This window comes from Meriones unguiculatus, chromosome 19, assembly GCF_030254825.1.
Source record: "Meriones unguiculatus strain TT.TT164.6M chromosome 19, Bangor_MerUng_6.1, whole genome shotgun sequence".
NCBI lineage: Eukaryota > Metazoa > Chordata > Mammalia > Rodentia > Muridae > Meriones > Meriones unguiculatus.
In genome coordinates, this window is record NC_083366.1 from 4,460,744 (window position 1) to 4,479,306 (window position 18,563).

General features: G+C 39.2%; 1 protein-coding gene across 1 annotated transcript in view; it reads right to left on the bottom strand.

Annotated features, from left to right (window-relative positions):
* Positions 1-18,563, bottom strand: part of Gpr158 (G protein-coupled receptor 158) — a 561,148-nt gene that overhangs the window by 17,374 nt on the left and 525,211 nt on the right. Inside the window, exons 7-8 of the mRNA XM_060373102.1 lie at positions 17,108-17,346; positions 1,737-1,875 (exon numbers count right to left, since the gene is read on the bottom strand). Of these exons, the coding sequence (XP_060229085.1) occupies positions 1,737-1,875; positions 17,108-17,346 (378 nt within the window). The remainder of the gene's footprint in view (positions 1-1,736; positions 1,876-17,107; positions 17,347-18,563) is intronic.

The following is an 18,563-nucleotide window of genomic DNA, read 5'->3' on the forward strand; positions in this document are numbered from 1 at the left end:
GAACTTCTTAAAGTTGAGCAATTTTTTTTTCTATGAAAGCTGGCAGCTTACTATGGGACCAAAAACAAACAAACAAAACCAATAAAAGCAGAAAACTCCTTTTCACTCCATAGTCCATTTGTGATAATAGCAGGCCTGGTGAATCTCCTAAAAGGGGCTTTTTAGCACTCTGTGTGTCCTGAGAGTCTAACATGAACCTTGCAGCTGGTTACAGAAACGTGTGCTTGTTAAATCTTAACACACTAGTCACAAAAGGTGACATCACTTGGAAGGCAATCTTCAGCTTTATCCCATGAGACTATGACAAGGTCTTCTGCTCTGACTTGTCCAACAGTCTGGATCCAGAGCATTCCCTCTCTGACCTGAGTACCTTATTCTAGTAGACGTGAGAAGTCTTTTTCCTTCGGCTTATTTTTAATTTCATATTCTGTTCTCCATCATGGCTTTCCTATGCCTTATTTTCTTTATTTTTTACTTTCTTCTAATTTTTATTTCTCCATCTCTGGAGGTGCAGCAAGGTAAAACCTGGTCAAGTTCCCTGACTCCTGACCTGATGGGGTTTCCACAGTAGATAACCTTCTGTTTTTGTTTAAAAGTTTAAGCACTACAGCTGCTATAGTGTCACATTTTCTCTGGCATCATTGGGTCCCAACGGTCTGAATTTTGGTTAAATGAGAGACAAGCACCTAGAGAAACTTCCTCATGTTCCCAAGCCTCCTGTTCTACCCTAACTCCAGGGAACTCTGAACATCAGAAGAATATGAACCTTAACCCTTTCATCAGACAAAGACACTCAAGATTTCTAATTACAGTCTTAAGTGTATCCTAATTTTCAGTATTTTTCAAGCAATTAGATGACATTTTTGGTGTTGTCAATAAAATGCTAGGATTCCTTTTTTTATCTGGCTCCTGAGATTTTCATTTTGTTTTTTATTACAAAGCACGGGAAAGGTCTCAAAAGTAAAATGCACAGTTTCATTTGTCCATCCTTCCTCCTTTCTATTCCTCTGCTGAAGAGATACATGAGACAATCACAGATCAATGGCTAGTTGATCAATTCTAGGCTCAGAGGTCATACCTAAAACAGGAGGATGCCAGGGAGCTATGGACACAACAATCCAGTCATCACACTGAACAGGAATTCAGTAGAACCCATACACATGAGTTGTCTGAGCACTAAGAGTTTGGAAGCATAGACAAGCATATTAAATGTGAATAAAAAGGGATGGGTTTTTATTAACTTACAGCTACTTTATCATATATGTGTCTGTTGTAACTTGGTAAATTCAGTACCACATATAAATAATTCCCCATGGAACTAATCCTCAAAAGAAATGAAGTTAGGGCTAGAAAAATGGCTCAGTGATTAAGAGCACTGTCTGCTTTTCCAAAGGTCATGAGTTCAATTCCCAGCAACCACATGGTGGCTCACAACCATCTATAAAGTGAACTGATTCCCTCTTTTGGCAGGTGTAAATGCAGATAGAACACTCATATATAAAATAAATAAACTTAAAAAAGTATAAAAAAAAGAAATGAAGTTAGGAATAAGACAACCCATCTGATGGCATTAAGGGCAACAAGACTCACCTGCTGTTTCTGCGACAAATTAGATATTCATAAATCTTTATCTTTCTTAAATATTTCCATTATTCATCTTTTCCAGCTTTGCCACTTAAAGCGTAACACATCCCACAAATACAGCAGTGTTGGTACCACCTCCAAGGATCACTTACCTAATTGTATGGAATATAGCTGTGATAATGAGCTCATTGTGAACTGCAACAGCCATGTAGCGTGGCTCATGGAATGCTGAAGGGACTGTCCGCACTGCATAGCAGAGATAAATGCCCCACAAGAGGAATAAAAATTCAGCTGTTAGAAGAACAAACAATTATTCATTAGTATGATAGCTTAAAAATAGAAAATTTAACTTCTTCAACATGTTTTTTATTATAGAAATATATTCTTAGATTCTTTCAGGGTTCCATTCATGTAAAGATATAAATATTTAACTAATATGGCATATATTTAGTTTAAATTTTTATTTAGTGTACATAATTTTCAAAGGTCTCCTCTGTTGTTGCAATTGTTTACAACACAATTGCTATTCTCACTGTTGTGTTAGTATATGGCTTTTATTCCCTATAATAACTGTGAAATGATTTTCCTCATTCTTAACCCAAGTTAACAGTACTCAGGAAGTCTGGGTCCTAACAAAAAAGTACAAGGAGCCTACACAGTTTCTGGAAATGGAAGTTCCAGTTATACCAAGCCCAGTTCAGGAAGTAAAAATAGCCACTGCCAGAAATATGGGAGCATAGCTTGCTAAGTACTCAGTGGCATATTTTACAAATGACACATTGTTTCTTCACACATGACAGAAATTTTGTCTTGTGTGTGTGGAGTATGGAGTCATAAAGTATGCAATCACCTTGTTGGACCTTTTGTTGCCAGGAAGGGTGGGCACAATGTATCAGCTAAGATTGCCTACATCTGCTCTCTCCCCTAATTCAGCATAGTCCCAGGCCATGTGCTTACCCTCTGAAGCCCCAGTTTCTTCACCTGGAAAGAAAGACTCATAAAAGTGCATTATAAGGGGATTATTTACTAACTAAAGGAGCTAGCATACAAAAAGCACTTAACATGGTTTCTGATACAACTCAACTTTTTCTTAATACTAAGATTTTCATGTGTCAGTTTTTCAAACTGATCATTGCTACTGTTTTCTTTTTTAAAAGTTTATTTATTTGTTTATTCATTTATTTAGGTACAGGGTCTTGCCTCTAGCCCAAATCTCCTGAAACCAGGCATTACAGTCAAGTGACACCACAGCATGTTTGAGCTCTGCAATTTGAAGCCACTTTGACTAATCCACTTCATCCCTCTTAGTAAAATGACCTCTTTGGAAAATAGCATCTAACTGAAAGAGCAATAGTTGTCATATGGAGACACCCTGTACACTAGGTTACCCATATGTAACCCTGCACCCGAAATGATGATATTCATTCAAAACACAATTGTCCATCCATAAGCCAAGCTGTTCTCTCTCTCTGCCAACATTTCAGCTTATTTCTAACAGAATTTAAACATCAGACAGTACTCCAATTACTGGAAATCCTTTAAATAAGCCAATCTGCCAGGAGCTATGCTTAAAACCCTGACATGGACAAAAGCCAAAGAAAGAAAATAAATTTCACTTCAAACCCTCAATGAGATTTAATGTAAATCCAAATTATTCAGCTGGCTGGCTCCTGGTTCCTGGTGTGTGTAAACACCATCCCCAGCTGTTAACAGCAGGAAATGAGATCATCTTTATATTTCCTTTCCCAGCTTTAATAGTACTACATGACCTTTGTCACCAAGTTTGAAATCTTGAGTCCCTTACATTCTTTATTTTAAGCATTCATGTGTATTCATGGTTCTCAATGATTGTTGCTTGAGCCTCTAGAATCATCTACTTGTGGACCCTATCTAGCCTGCGTAAATTCACTCACCACAACAGTGGCAAGCAAGTCATTCTGAAACTCCATTTTAATCAAACCAGGATTTGCATTAAAAAAAAATCTCTGCCGATGGTTTTGGGCTAAGCCATTCACATTTCTACTGAAAGATTTATTCAGATCTTTGAAACACCTGCCCCCAAAAGGAGATTTCAAGGGTCCTCCTACAAGAAAAAATATGTTCTTGGTTTAAAGATGTCCTTGCTGCCCACTTTCATGTGAGGTACACAAACTACTTCTAGTTTTTCTATTTTGTCTATTTATATCTGAGACTCTAATTTTTAGTCTGGTCTCTAAACAGTCACTTATTTAATAGGCATCAATTACATCTCCATTTAGAAATCTTGAGTGGGTCATGATTTTTCTACATGATTTTTCTCCTGGCACTCACAGTTTTCCATAACATGACTTCATAGTATATACCCAGTATCCTCCCTACTGTGTTCCCAGAATCAGTTCTCTGAGTATACCCAATGTCCCTTTGATTTCTGAACACTATTGAGAATGATCTTGGGTCTGTGAAGATAGCTCACTGGGTAAAGCTGTTTTCCACAAAGCCTGGTTATCTGTATTCAAGCCCTATACTCCATACGGTGGAAGCAGAGATCCAAGTCCTGCAACTTGTCTTCTGGCCTCCACTCCTGTGCAGTGGTACACAGACATATAGCAGTATATGCACTAAATAAATAAATAAATAAATAAATAAATAAATAAGAGTGATCTCTTTCTGATTCCTCATTCACCTTATTGAACCCATTGAAAGTTCCAATTTTAACTCTTCTTTCTTGCAAAAGCTAAATTTAATATTTTTGAGAATTTCCTGTAAGACTACACTATATTTACATAATTTCCCCTTTTCACCCCCTTTAACTCATCCCTGACCTCCCTCTCAAAAATGACTTTTCTTCTGCAGTTTTTTGTTCTGCATATATGTGTGTGTGTGTGTCCAATTACTGCTGCCCACATGTACATGTGTTCAGGGCATGTACATGTACATGTTCGCATGTACATGTGTTTCACTTAGGATTGGGTAACCATCAGGAGGCTCATCTGTGAAGGAAACTGGTTCTCCATTTCTCAACACCCATTGTAGCTCTTCTTCTATGGGTAGGGAGGGCCTTTGTAAAGTTTGCCCCTATCCATGTTACCCTATCTATTGGTTTGGTCTTGTGGCAGCATGCATATTGCTGAGAGTCCATGGGTAGCAATATCAGACACTCTCTCACAGTAGCAATATTGGTCCTTTGGCTCTGACCATGTTTATGCCTACTCTTCTAGGATGTTCCTTGAGCCTTTAATGTAGAGGTAATGTTATTGATGACTCATTTGGAGATAGACATCTTACGGTCCCTTACTTTCCCACTTAAAAATCTTAAATACTTCAAAAATGTTCAGTTCAAGTCCAACACCGTTCACTAAAGCCTCCTCAAATTAAACTAAATTTTCTTTTTCCTTAATACTTTATAATTTTAATATAGATAAACATGTCACACAGTTCATAACTGGGAGAAAACTGTTCATGGAATTGCCAGTGTACTTTCTTCTCCAGCCTTCTCAAACTTAACTTCAGGGAAAATAATTGTCGAACTCCCAATTTAAGGGATGGACCAAGAAACCCCAAATATGCCCTGACAGCATTCTACCATGGAGCCATATCCCCAACCCTCTTTTTACTTTTTCTTCAGGGTCTCACTAAGTTGTCTAGTTAGCTTTGATTCTCTTTGTAACCTAGCAGGCCTTAAACTTGCAATCTTCTTGCCTCAGGGTCCTAAGCAGCAGGAGGGCCAAGCCCATACCAGCAGACATAGCTAAACTCTTTGTCTTCCTGTGTTTTTTTCCTCTCTCTCTCTCTCTTTCCAAGTGATAACAGCAGTACAGAGACCACAATGCATGAGATTCAGTAGTGTTTGTTGAACTGAATGACTATAAATGCTATCAGCTTCATAACAGAGGTAATGTTCTGTTACCTGCAGCTCACCTAAAACTGCTGATTCTGTTGAAACACATGAGCAGGAGGTCTGGGGCACGTAGGCTGGAGCTCCTGCTGCAGCTTGTTCTATACGCTTATACACCCTATCAGAAGCCAGCAGAAACTTGGAGGTACTCCTATACTTGATTAATTTTCAGTCCAACCAACTAGGTCATTGAACTGTGATTTGGGCCCTCCCTCTGGACCCTTTGCAAATAAGGCAGGCAACTGGTATAGCCATGAAAGAGCTTCTCCCTCCTATTCCCTCTCTTCCTCTCCCTGCTTCCTTCTCCTCTTCTTCCTCATCTTTGTCTGTCCATAAATTTTCTGTGCTGGTTTCTCTAGGGAGACTCATAACCTCCTTTTCTTTCTGATGCTTCCTGATCCATGAGTCTTTTTTTGTTCAGACAATCTCTGTTGAATTTTATTTTGCATCACTATTTCTTTAACAGGCCCTTAAATGATCTTGAAACCAGATTGGCATCATTATTAACAATGGTGACCTCTATCAAGAGTGTGAAATCTGTAAATACTTACTAAACTACAGCACACAGAAAAACACTCTGCTGCAGTTGAACAATTAACACCTAGCTTGCCTGATAAAAGTAGTGTTTGTCGCTACTCACTGCATTGTTTTTATATATCATCATACTGAATATTTTAAAGCTAGTCATCAATTTAATTAGAATTCCACAATGGAGAATCATATTTTAAAACATAAGAAAATAAGATTTCTCACAATAGCTAAAGTAAACATTAAAATAATCTCATTAACAACATCAAATAGTACATTCTCTCTGAAAAACAATTTATTATTCAAAGTACCAATTAAACTAAATGGGATATATAAAAGTTGCGCTTAATGTGGGTTGATACCCCAGGTCCCACCTCTGAGAAAAAGGTATCGGACGGGTCTGATGCTCTTTGGGTGGATGACACCTAAATGAACATCAGTACAAAGTCCCAATTTATTTCTAATATCAGAGATCAGATCTCTACTCTTGCCTGATGCGTCTAAAACAAAAAGGGGGAACTATAGAGAGCTGCGGAATGCTGTGCCTTAAAGATGGAGCTGGTTTCCGCCTTCCACCTCCCGATGGTGAGTGCTCTCTGTCACGAACAATTCCACTTTTGGCTAAGGCTGAGGATCTGGCTTGCTTCCATGTATGTGGACCTATCTGCATTGCCCATGTGGCATGCTGGGGTTGGCTACCCAGAGGCTATTTAAGCTGTGGGCTGGCTTTCCCCAGGGTCAGATGATTGTTCAAGGTTCCTGAATAAACTGCATTGAAAAAAAAAGAATCAATAAAAAAAATAAAGATTTATTTTAAGAAAAAAAAAGTGCTTAGACAAAAAAAATCAGTTTCATATAATTAACTTCAGACTAACAGTACAATTAGAGGAAATATGCAGATGTTACCAAATTCTGTAGATATTGTGTAGGAGTTGAAATATGTGTTGAGCTTCTGCTTTCAAAAATAGTTTCTTGTGTTAAATGATCTCTACAGGAGGGAGGAGTGTAGTTAAAAAAGAAATTGCCTTTACATTTAAAGATCCAAATATGGTTTAAAGAAAACTGATGTGTTTTATTTTCACTCTACAGGGAATAACAATACTGAGGTTCCACTGTCCTTTAAAATTAACAAATAAGAATAAAAATTATTCCTAGTTGTTTTTTTCAAAAGGCTAGGGAAAACAAAGGTGAATTCATATCAGTTCTGTGACAATAAAGATGCCCCTGCTCTGTGATCTAACAATCCTCACCAAGGCTAAAAGGAAAACAGCTTCAAAATACAAATACCACTCAAACTGTGGTGCTTTTTGCCAAGGTGGTGAGGTGTCTGTATTAACAACATGCTATCTCTGTTGGCTACATCATGTAATGTCAAATAGGAGAAATAAATACATAATTAATAAAACATCCAGGTGTTTTGTTTCCTTAGTATTTCTTTTAATGCCATTTTTCTCTTCTTGAAATCCCGTTCAGTTAGAATCATTTATGGTCAAAGCAGAAAACATTTATGACTCTACCAGAAAGAGTGGACAGGCCAGAGAGCATCATGAAGTATAAAATCAAACAGCATGAGTCATTCTTGAGATTAAGACTGGGGAGATGCCCCATTGGTTAAAGCATTTGCCATACAAGCAAGAGGGCAGGCATTTGGATCACCAGAACCAACTTAAATGTCTGGTAGGTATGGGGGTCTATCTGTAATTTCAGCCTGGAAATAAAGGCAGAGACAAGACACACCCATCTCTGCAGCAAGTTGGCTTTGTGTTCATCTGAGAGACCCTGCCTCAACGAGTCAGATGGAAACACTCTAGAGAGATTCTAGACATCAACCTTGGGCCTCTACAAGTATGCACCCAAATGTGTGCCCTCACACATGTAAACACACACATGCAAACATGAACTCCTCCTCCCACATATACACCACACTCACACTCAGGAACTGAAAATGAATTATTAAGATTATCTGAAATTCAAGAGTTAACAGAATTCAACGGGCACATGAGATTTGTAATTTGGCCACTTTGTCTGCCCTTCCTTTGCTTAAAATATGAGGTCACATGGGCTACAAAATGAGCGTGACCGCTCTGACACAATTTTAAAGTTAGAAGTAGCTACATGTGACCTTACAGTAAAGAATATATTCTGCTTGCCATATACCATATACAGGTGCAAAGAAATGCTGACATTTTGACAGCCTTAACTTGGCTTTATTAAGTTTTGTTAAGAGAAGGGTCTAGATGTCCCATGATCCCACTGTGAACCCCTATACTACTCAGCAATTAAAAACAAGCAAATCATGAAATTTGCAGGTAAATGGTGGGATCTAGAAAATATCATCCTGAGTGAGGTATCCCAGAAGGAGAAAGACACACATGGTATATACTCACTTATATAGACCTATAAGACAGGATAAACATACTGAAATCTATACACCTAAAGAAGATAAACAAGAAAGAGGACCCAGGGTAAGATGATCAATCCTCACTTATAAAGACAAATGGGATGGACATTGGAAGTAGGAGAAGACAAGTAACAGGAGAGGAGCCTACCACAGAGGGCCTCTGAAAGACTCTACCTAGGTGAGTATCAAAGCAGATACTGAGACTCATAACCAAACTTTCAGCATAGTGCAAGGAATCATATGAAAGAAGGGGGAGTTAGTATGACCTGGAGAAAACAGGAGCTCCACAAGGACCAAATATATCTGGGCACAAGGGTCTTTTCTGAGACTGTTTCTCCAACCAAGGACCATTTATGGATATATCCTAGAACCCCTGCTCAGATGTAGCCCATGGTAGCTCAGTCTCCAAGTGGGTACCCTAGAAAGGAGAACAGGGACTATTTCTGACATGAACTCAATGGCTGGCTCTTTGGTCTCCGCCCCCCTCCGAAGGAGGAGCAGCCCTGTTAGGCCACAGAGGAGGACAAAGCACCCAGTCCTGAAGATACCTGATAAACCAGGGTCAGATGAAAGGAGAGGAGGTCTTCCCCTATCAGCGGACTTGGAAAGGAGGGGCAGGTAGGAGATGAGGGAGGGAGGGTGGGATTGGGAGGGAATGAGGGAATGGGATACAGGTGTGATAAAAAGTTAATAAACTGTAACTAAAATTAAAAAAAGTAAAAAATTAAAAAAAAGAAAACTGTAAAACCCTGTTTCTTGTTTGGTGTGATTGAGCCATATCTCACACCTTTAATACAAGAACTTTCTGTTTATTATAAACAGGTGATTATGGTGTGGTTCAGCTAGTAGGTTTTCACCCTAGTGTCTGGCTCCAGAGTCTTTATTGCTAAAATAGAATGGTTGGGATATTTTTTAATAACACTCAGAAGCAGGTAAATATTGCAATACATTTCACAGTTGGACCAAAGAGGCTGGAATGCCTTGGTTTTGCATGCCTTGGCAGAACTATAGGACTTTACTGCAATAACACCATTCTTCTACTTGTCCTCAGTGAGCTCAGGTCTCTAGATTATAGCCCAAGCCTCAGTTTCCTTTTGCTTTGTTAGATAGAGGATAGACAGAGCAGTCAAGATGAATCTATGAAGAAGCAATCACTTCATTTAACATAGTGTTAAAATTACTATGTGTATTAGTGTTGAACAGATTGTGGTGATCGGAGTTCTACTCAGAAGGACATTTTGTGCCCTGATTTCATAGCCTACATCTGTTGAATATGCCAGGCATTATGCTAAATGAATGCTATAAATTTACTATGCTTGTAAAAGTTTTGTTAATATAACAGTGGCTCCTGAAGGAGTGTGGAGGAGAATTCCTGAATATCAATTTCTAAGCATGGGTCCAAAAACTTGGTGGGAGTCATGAGGAATAATATGGCTATCCGTACTAACAGTTTGTATGGCCACTCACACTAACACTGACTGCCTATATGACTATCCACACCGTAATTATCATCTACATCAACACTAACAGTCTACATGGCTATCCACATTAACACTGACAGACCAACACTAACAGGCAATCTAGCTAAGCACATGAACACTAGGTGACCATGTAGTGACCTGACTGCTTAGCGTTCTGCACTGCCCACCCACTGCCAGGCAACTCTCTGAACATGCAAACATGTTCACACTGATTTTTACTTGTTGCTTCTGTTCTCGTATCTCTAGTACTTGGATCAATTTTTTTCATGCCATCCTTGCTTCTGCAGTAAAACAATAAATTAAAAAGTGAATTTCTCCCTATTTTGGCATATACATTTACAAATTTCAGAGGTGCATAGTAGGCAGCAAAGCCCTAAGAGAATCCTGAGCCATGGGACGTTGTGACACATACTAGACCTGATGAGATAGAATGAATGAGGGTACAAGGTTGGGATGAGTACAGTGAGCTGTGTCTTTGAGAACGTTCTTTCTATTTCCAACGTCCTGTGCTTTATTTAAGTGTTGTTATTCTAGGATTGGTTCATGAGTTACAGGTTTTGCCCTTAGCTCATGGGACAATGGGAGGGCATGGAACCTGTAAAAACTAGGTTTATGGGAACTACTTGTTAACTAGGCATAAGCCCTGGAGAAGGACATCCTAGAATCCTGCTATCTTTCTTTGCTTCTTAGATGCTGTGAGGCGAGTAACTGCTCCCTATGATGCACTCTCATCACAATGCATTGCCTCTCTACAGACCCAATGTAATGGGCCAACTGACCTTAGATCCAAATTTTCAAAATTCAGCCAAAAAATACCCTCACACCTCCTTTTTAATTTGTTGAGATCTATTCTTCCTACACAGTTCAGCTAACTCAAAATGTCACCCAAATTGACATGGAACCTGGAGTTCTTGCCCCAGCCTCCAAAGTGCTGGGATTGCAGATGTGAGCCACATCTGGCTGTGCTTTTCCTTTTTGCCTTAACATACTATAGTTTGTTGTGCAACAAAATCTAAGAACAGCTGAAATATGGAAGAATTGGTGGTCATCACTGCTATCTTTTTTAATAATTTATTTTTTATTTTATGTGCATTGGTGTGAAGGTGTGAGATCCCTTCGAATCAGCATTACAGACAGTTGTGAGCTGCCATGTGGGTGCTGGAAATTGAACCTGGGTCCTTTGGAAGAGCAGACAGTGCTCTTAACCACTGAGCAATCTCTCCAGCCCCCCCCCACTGCTATCTTAACTATTCTTTTAAGTACTGTTCCAAAGCAGTATCTTCGTGTGTGTGTGTGTGTGTGTGTGTGTGTGTGTGTGTGTGTGTGTGGTGTGTTGGGAGTGAATGAAGGCCAGAGTTCAACATTGGGTGTCTTCTTCAATCAGTTCCCATTTTATGTTTAAAGGTAGAGTCTTGTATGTAGAGTTCACCAACGCAGTTAGCCTGCTGGCCACTGAGCACCAGGGATCCTCGAATTTCTACCTCCATAGCACTGGGATTAGAAACACAGGCACACCCAGACTGTCTTCTGGGTATCAGGAGCATGGACTTAGGGTCTGTCTCATGTTTGCAGAGCAAGTAGGTCATTGAGTGAGCTATGTAACCTGATTCCTCTTAAACTTGGTGAATTAAAATTCATAGCAAATGATGTGAAGCTCCAAGGCCAGGACACATGGCAAGTATTAGGGGTCATTATTTCATAGGAATACTACTAAAAGGAGTTACTGATACAGACAAGTGGAATGACATAGGAGAACATAGGAGGCAGTGAAACCTGAATAGGACTTTTCTTATATGTTTTTACACTAGATAAGAAAAGGCAGAAAAATATTTCTCAATTATGTCACGTTATACCATATTTGACTTGTATAACCTAAATTCTGGAAGAAAATGAGGGCATGCTTGCACTGGAAGAAAATGAGGGCATACTTGCACTGGAGGAAAATGAGGGCATGCAAGTCTGCACTGAAGTTTGATGTGTGTATCTCATGCCATTCTAGACATTTAATCATGAACTAGACTGTATAAATGCCCTTGGTAATATCACCTGTCAACTGACTTCTTTTTGTTTGTGCCCACCAAAGAATAAAGTATATCACAGAACCACCTCAGCAGTTTTTGCTCTGAGTAAGAAGCCTCTCTAGGGAGGGACCTGGCCTGAAGCATCTAAATCTATATATGAAGACTGTCAGGCTGGAGAGAAGTGATAAAGGTTAAATCAGACCCAGGAAGTGCACTCTTTCATGGTTCAAATTTTACCAATTAGGTAGGAAATTTACAAAATTGTTTTGATTTCTCAATATGGAAAATATTAAAGCTCTTGGGAAAAGGTGCCAGTGATAGGCAACTGACTTCCCACTGGGCAGTTATGTTCAAAAAAGAACACATAACCAGAAACCATTCTTCAATGAGTATAACTGGATTTTTACTTAGATGGTGTTCCCCCCCCCTTAATTAACGAGAATACTTCCCAGCTTCAAACTCTATTCAGAACTCTTAAAGGACAGTGAAGTAATTGAAATTTTCATCAAAAGTAAATAAATTCTCCACATCTTCAATATTTATTATTATACTATTTAAAGCTTTTTAAGATTATGATCCATACTTGCCATGCCAATTTACCAGCTTGAGATTGAGTCTCATTAATATGGCTGTGACCACCAGGTGTTCTCATATAGACCTACAATTCCATCAGGTAGATGGATCAGAAGTTCAAGGCCTGCCTCAGCTAACAGTGAATATAAGGCTAGCCTATATTCTACATGAGACCCTGAATCAAAGGTATAATAAAAAGCAAACCAATTCAAAAGGCTAGGGAGTACCAATTTAGCTTAGAAATCTCAAAAATGTATTCTGAAATTTGCATGAACATGTTCATATTTAAAATGGATTGAGGACAGTTGTGTAACTTCTGGAATTTTAGCTTTAGCAGTTTCCCCCCCCCCCTCCTAATCTAATTCTGGCCACAATGAGAGAAAGAGAGCTGGGATCATTTTTCATTCCTCCTGCAAATATTTATCAAGAGTCTGTAAATGGCAGCTGGCTTGTGTGTGTGAACCATACAGCCATACAGCAGTGGTGCTGAGGAACAGCAGCTTTCAGAGAAGGAAAAATGAGGGGTGGAAAGATAAGTTCTTTTGCTTCTAATAATGTACAGAGTGTATTTAAGCATACTTCAGAAAGTTTAAAGTAATGAGTAATACCAGAATCAGTATAAAGACTTCAGAATATTATTCTTATGGATGTAATTCTCAGAGCAGGGGTCCCTATCTCAGGGCCAGGAGGTAGACCTCTTTGCTTTCAATGCTCTGTTCTCTAGAGTGATTCAGAATCATTGCAGAAATTGTCATTCTTTGCACATTTCCTTCCTACTACTATATTTTCTACTTAACGAGCTTTACTTGGAGAGGAAGAAGAGCATGGTAATTGTAAGTGTGTTTCTTAGCAATGAGGAACGACTCACAAGACAATTTTGTCATTGTGTGCACATCATGAAGTATGCTTACATCAATGTGGATGGTGTAGGTCAGCCACTCAGTGTGGGAGATTCAGTCAATGTGAGAAGTATGAGCTGTTGTCCTAGCAATACAGTATAGTGTTTTATAAAGCTTTTCTAGGCAGAAATACCCTCTAAAACAGTGGTTCTGAACTTATGGGTCATAATCCCTTTTGGGGTCAAATGACCCTTTCACAGGGGTCATATATCAGATCTCCTGCCTATCAGATCTGTACATTATGATCCACAACAGCATCAAAATTACAGTTATGAATTAGCAAGGAAAACAATTTCATGGTTGGGGGTCAAAAACAAACAAACAAACAAAAAACAAGAGGCACTGTATTAACGGTTTGGAGCATAAGGAAGTTTGAGAACCACTGTTCTAAAACAGTGATGGATTGTGGTACATTATGTGTAATCTTGCAATGCAGCCTCTTATTGTCATATCAGGTGTTATATACTATATTGCCATACTTTTATACAAATGGCACAGCAGTAGGTTCATTCACAACAGCTCTACCAAAACACAGTAATTAATACATTATATGGTGACATTACATATAATGTAATTAATGGCTAAGCCACCTCTATGTGATATAAAAATGCTTAGTTTTGTTATAATTTTATGAGACCACCATTGTATATACAGGTTACTATTAGCCAATATGTTATTATGTGTTCGTGATTATACAATAAAAATAATATATTATATTAAGCAATTATATTAGAGCTGGAAAACTATGGTCAGAGTGGACTTATATGAGAGATTTTTGAAAGTAGGGTAGTTTCAGTAACAGAAAGGTCTTACAAATTGAGTTGACTAGCAATCTTGCTCCAGGCAGGCCCAGAAGGACTTCCAGGGCAGGGAGCAAGCCAGAGAGTAGAAGAACCATGCCTGGGACCATAGGTTTATAAGAGGACACTTGGGCAAGCTAGGCAATGAACAAGCCTGAGAGATGACCATCAGACAGGTACTAAGGGTCCTGGACAAAAATCTAGCCTGACCACCAGGCCTATGTGGCACTGGGCTGGTGCCACACAGTACCATATAGGCCTGGGGGCCAAATTATATTGGAGATGATCCCTGCCAGGCACCATAACTCATGGGCAGGGCATAGGACTCCTGATATTGCTCCTGAGATGATCCCAGACACTCAGAGACCCCAGGTGCTACTAAAAGGAGCAAGTAAGTGGTGGAGAGATGGAAGAGAAAGAGAAGCAGAAGGATGTGGGTACAATGAAGAGAGGCAAAACTGAAGACTTGAAGGAGGAACAGCCTGGTATGTGTTGCCAGTGATGCCACTTGGGACCATGGTGAGGTTCTGTCCTGTGCTGCCATCAGAGTTCATGTCTGGGTCTATGGCCCTACAGCAGGAAGGGTCTGTTACCACCAAAGGCCAGGGGGATGTTTGTGGTCTGGGCTGCCACCCAGGGACATGCTGATGTCAGAGGGCTGTGCAGAACTAGCCCCACCCCTCACCAAGGCAGCATGGGAGAACTGGCCCTGAAGGCATGAGAGCAGGAGAGCTGATCTTGCCCATTGCCAGTTGGAGTACTCAGGAGAGCAGGCCCCACATATTTCAGAAGTTGTGGTGAGCTGGTCTGAAGGATAGGAGCATTGGTGAAATGGCCTAACCACTCATTTCCTGTGTGGTGGCATGGATGAGGAAAAGATATTTTCCTCCCCTACCGCTTCCCACCATCTGTAGCAGGCAGGAGACATTGCCTGGTATCATCAGAGCAGGAGAACTGGTCCTGCCTCTCACCAGCTGCAGTACTTGGGAAAGCAGGTCCTGCACCTCACCTGGGCAGCACAGTAGAGCTGGTCCTGTTGTTTGGCCCAGAAGTGAGCCAGCTCTGAGAGTGTGAGTGAGGGAGAACTGACCCAACAAAATGCCTGTTGTGCAGCAGTGTGGCTAAGGGAGAAATGCCCTCTTCCACTCTCACTCCTATGCCATGTGGAAAAGCTGACCCTGGGGTTATAAGAGCAGGAGAACTGGCCATGTCCCTCAGCTGCTACAGCACTCAGGAGAGTGGGTACTACACCTTTCCTGGGCAGCAGGGTAGAGCTGGCCCTGTGGGAGTTGCTAGTGAACTGGCCCCAAGGGCATGAGATCTGGAGAATAATTCAGATACCTATCAGGCCCAGATCCAGAGCTTTGAGTTGGCCCACCCCAACATCTACCTCATCGATGAACTGCTAGAGAGCATGAAGGGTCAAGTCCATCCTACAGATCCAAAATTACAGGAGCTCATGACACAGGACAACAAAATATCTGAGAGGGGTCCCAGTGAGGTTCCAGTATTGATAGAGTAGCAGAAGCCAGAGGCCTCAAACCAGACCAATGAGTCACTGCAATGAGTATTTGCAAGCAAAAAATGTGGACAAAAGAGTTTGCTGTGGGGCACACTGTGTTACACTACAGCTTCCACAATGATATTTTTTTTTCTCTGTTGGAGGGAGGTTGTAATGGTGAAGAGCAGGTATGAGGGGGAGGGGGAGATGACTGGGACTGGGGTGCATAGTGTGAAACTCACAAAGAACTAATAAAGCCTTTTTTTAAAATATGAGAAAATAACTTTCTCTGCTTTGCTTATCTTTTAAAGTATCAAATAAAATGTTAAAGGCTCCTGCTGAGTAAAAATTTAATATTTTTACAATGTCTTCCTTCTCATATCCAGACTCAAGCCTTTCTCAGAATTGTTTTCTATTTTTGCTATTTGCTTTTCTTCTGGAAGTTAAATTGCTCAAAATATAGTCTCACTACAGCCATGTCCACACCCACATGGCTTCAGCTTCATCGTTACATTATATCAGGGCTATAAATGTCCTGAAACACTTCGCCTAGGAGAACACTGCTTATTGGAACTGTGGAAATATCTTATTACCTTCTAGCAGAAAAAAACAAAAACTGAAAAAAAAAAACAACCAAATACAAATTTTCAACAAGATGTAGGCAAAGAGAGAAAATACTAAAATTAAACTTGTGCTTTTATGTCTTCACTTTGTACATATGCTCTTAAAAATATTTGTTTATTTGGCTTCTGAATGTGAACAAGAACAAAATAATAAAGCCTTTTCTCCATTCTTTTGCTTTTTGTATCTTTGGAAATTTAGTTTAAAATAGCTGATTGCAAAAAATGTTCTAGACATTTCCTTTTTTTATTTTTCAAAAATGGGGAAAAGTCAGAAAAGTAACTTGTGGTCTGGGGCTTAGTCACGATTCCAGCCACATAACTTTTATCACCTCCATGTAGCATGGTTTGGTCATTTGATACTGGACTCCCAGAGAACTTTCTTTAAGTATAGGAAAGATAAATAAATCATAGATTTTAGACAGACTTAACCAAGAATGAAGTCTGATCAATGTCATAAGACCTCTGTACAGAAAAAGCCCAACATTCTTCTTGTTTTCTACTACCCAAGAACATAATCAGGATGGTGGCTACTCTTAATCAGATAGAGACCAACTGATAATTTTTATGTACATAGATGTTGCCTATCTTCTTAGCATTTCTTCATTCTTTTTATTTACTTTTTTCCAATAAAGAAACAATAAAGTTTTTGTTTGTATTCCACCTGTCATTATTATCATTTTCATAATTTTGCTGTTATCAAAATCATATCTAAAAGTCTTTTAAATTTAAAGATCGGACTTGGCAAAGCTTTTCACTAGACCAATTTTGATGTTATTGAGAAAAGAACAAGGTAATCAAGCAAAGCACATGGTAGCCACGTACCAACTGCTGTCATGTAATCCCAGCGGTCAATGAGGCACATATTGAAGGTGAGGTGATCAGATGTTTGCCCTTGTCCAATAAGTGAGATCTCCCTCTCCAAGTTCTGGCACACAGAAGTTGTCCAGCCAACGAGAAACCAAAATACTACCAAGAGTATTACTGCCAGCATTCTCATGACCCGACCACCAGTCATGTATGGAATTCTTTGTGCTGTTCGTGAAAGGAACACCTTCAAAACCCTGGAAATTAAGAAGATCAGATTGTGAAGATAAACCAGTCACAAAAAAGCTTTAAAATGTGGCATTTTAAATCTCAGCAAATTTAAGTCCAAATAAAACTCATTTGTACAGTTTTAAGACAAGAAATCTATAAACATTTTTGTTCATATTTTTATTAAATTTCACTAGTGTTCTAAGTCAAATCTTCCTGAAGCCAGTTGTTTGTTTCTATGATAGAACACTGACTCTGGTATTTTTCCAGTATCTTATTTCATGCGGCATCTTCTTATGGCTGTTTTATCACACTAACAAAATAATGCAGAATAATGAAAACAATAATTATGAAAGAAATATTTAAAGTCAGAAAAATCATTTTGTTAAGAAAGAAGATTAGAATCAGTGTTTTCTTTCTTAATGATTTTTTTTTTCTGTAAAGATGGCTCAAATAGCTAGGGTATAGTTAGCATTTGATTATCTTTGTATTGTTCAACCTCCAACTGTGGCAAGAACGTAAAAATAATAGTTTTATTGTACAGACCCACCCACCCTTTATTTTAACCTCTAGGATATTCTTGGATTACTTTAAATTCACCACCCTCATCCTGCTAATTCACCACAGACTGTAACTTGAAACTCAATTCCATGTAGAAGGGCTCCAACTCCTTTCCTTCTTTGGGGTTCACCACATTAGCAGTTTATTTCCATTTTTATGTAGATACTTCTAAGCATGATCCAAGCCTTGGGCAGTAACTGGCAGCTGAGATCTCACTGCTGTGTCTCCAGTTGGTTTATCTGCTACTTGCTATGAACCTGTTGTAAAGTAATGGCCACTGTTATCATATTACAGGATTGAAATAAATATTTGCTTAGTTTTATATGTGTATGGTGGATAATCATAAATATGTTTTACAGAGTCTGTCTGAAATGAACCTAAAAGCTGCTAAAATGTGATATTATCTTAGAGGAAAGTGAAGAAACTGTAAGAGACAGTCACAGTCAGGAAACACAAATATAAAACACTCAGTTTTAGATTTATACTCAGTTTACTTCCAAAACTTTAAGTTCACTGTCATGTTAAAAACCAATATTGTCACATAAAACCAGACACATTAAATCGGCTTGAAAAAAAAGTGGGAAATACCCTAGAACTCATTGGTACAGGGGAAAACTTCCTGAACAGAACACCAACAGCACAGGCTCTAAGAGCAACAATCAATAAATGGGACCTCATGAAACTG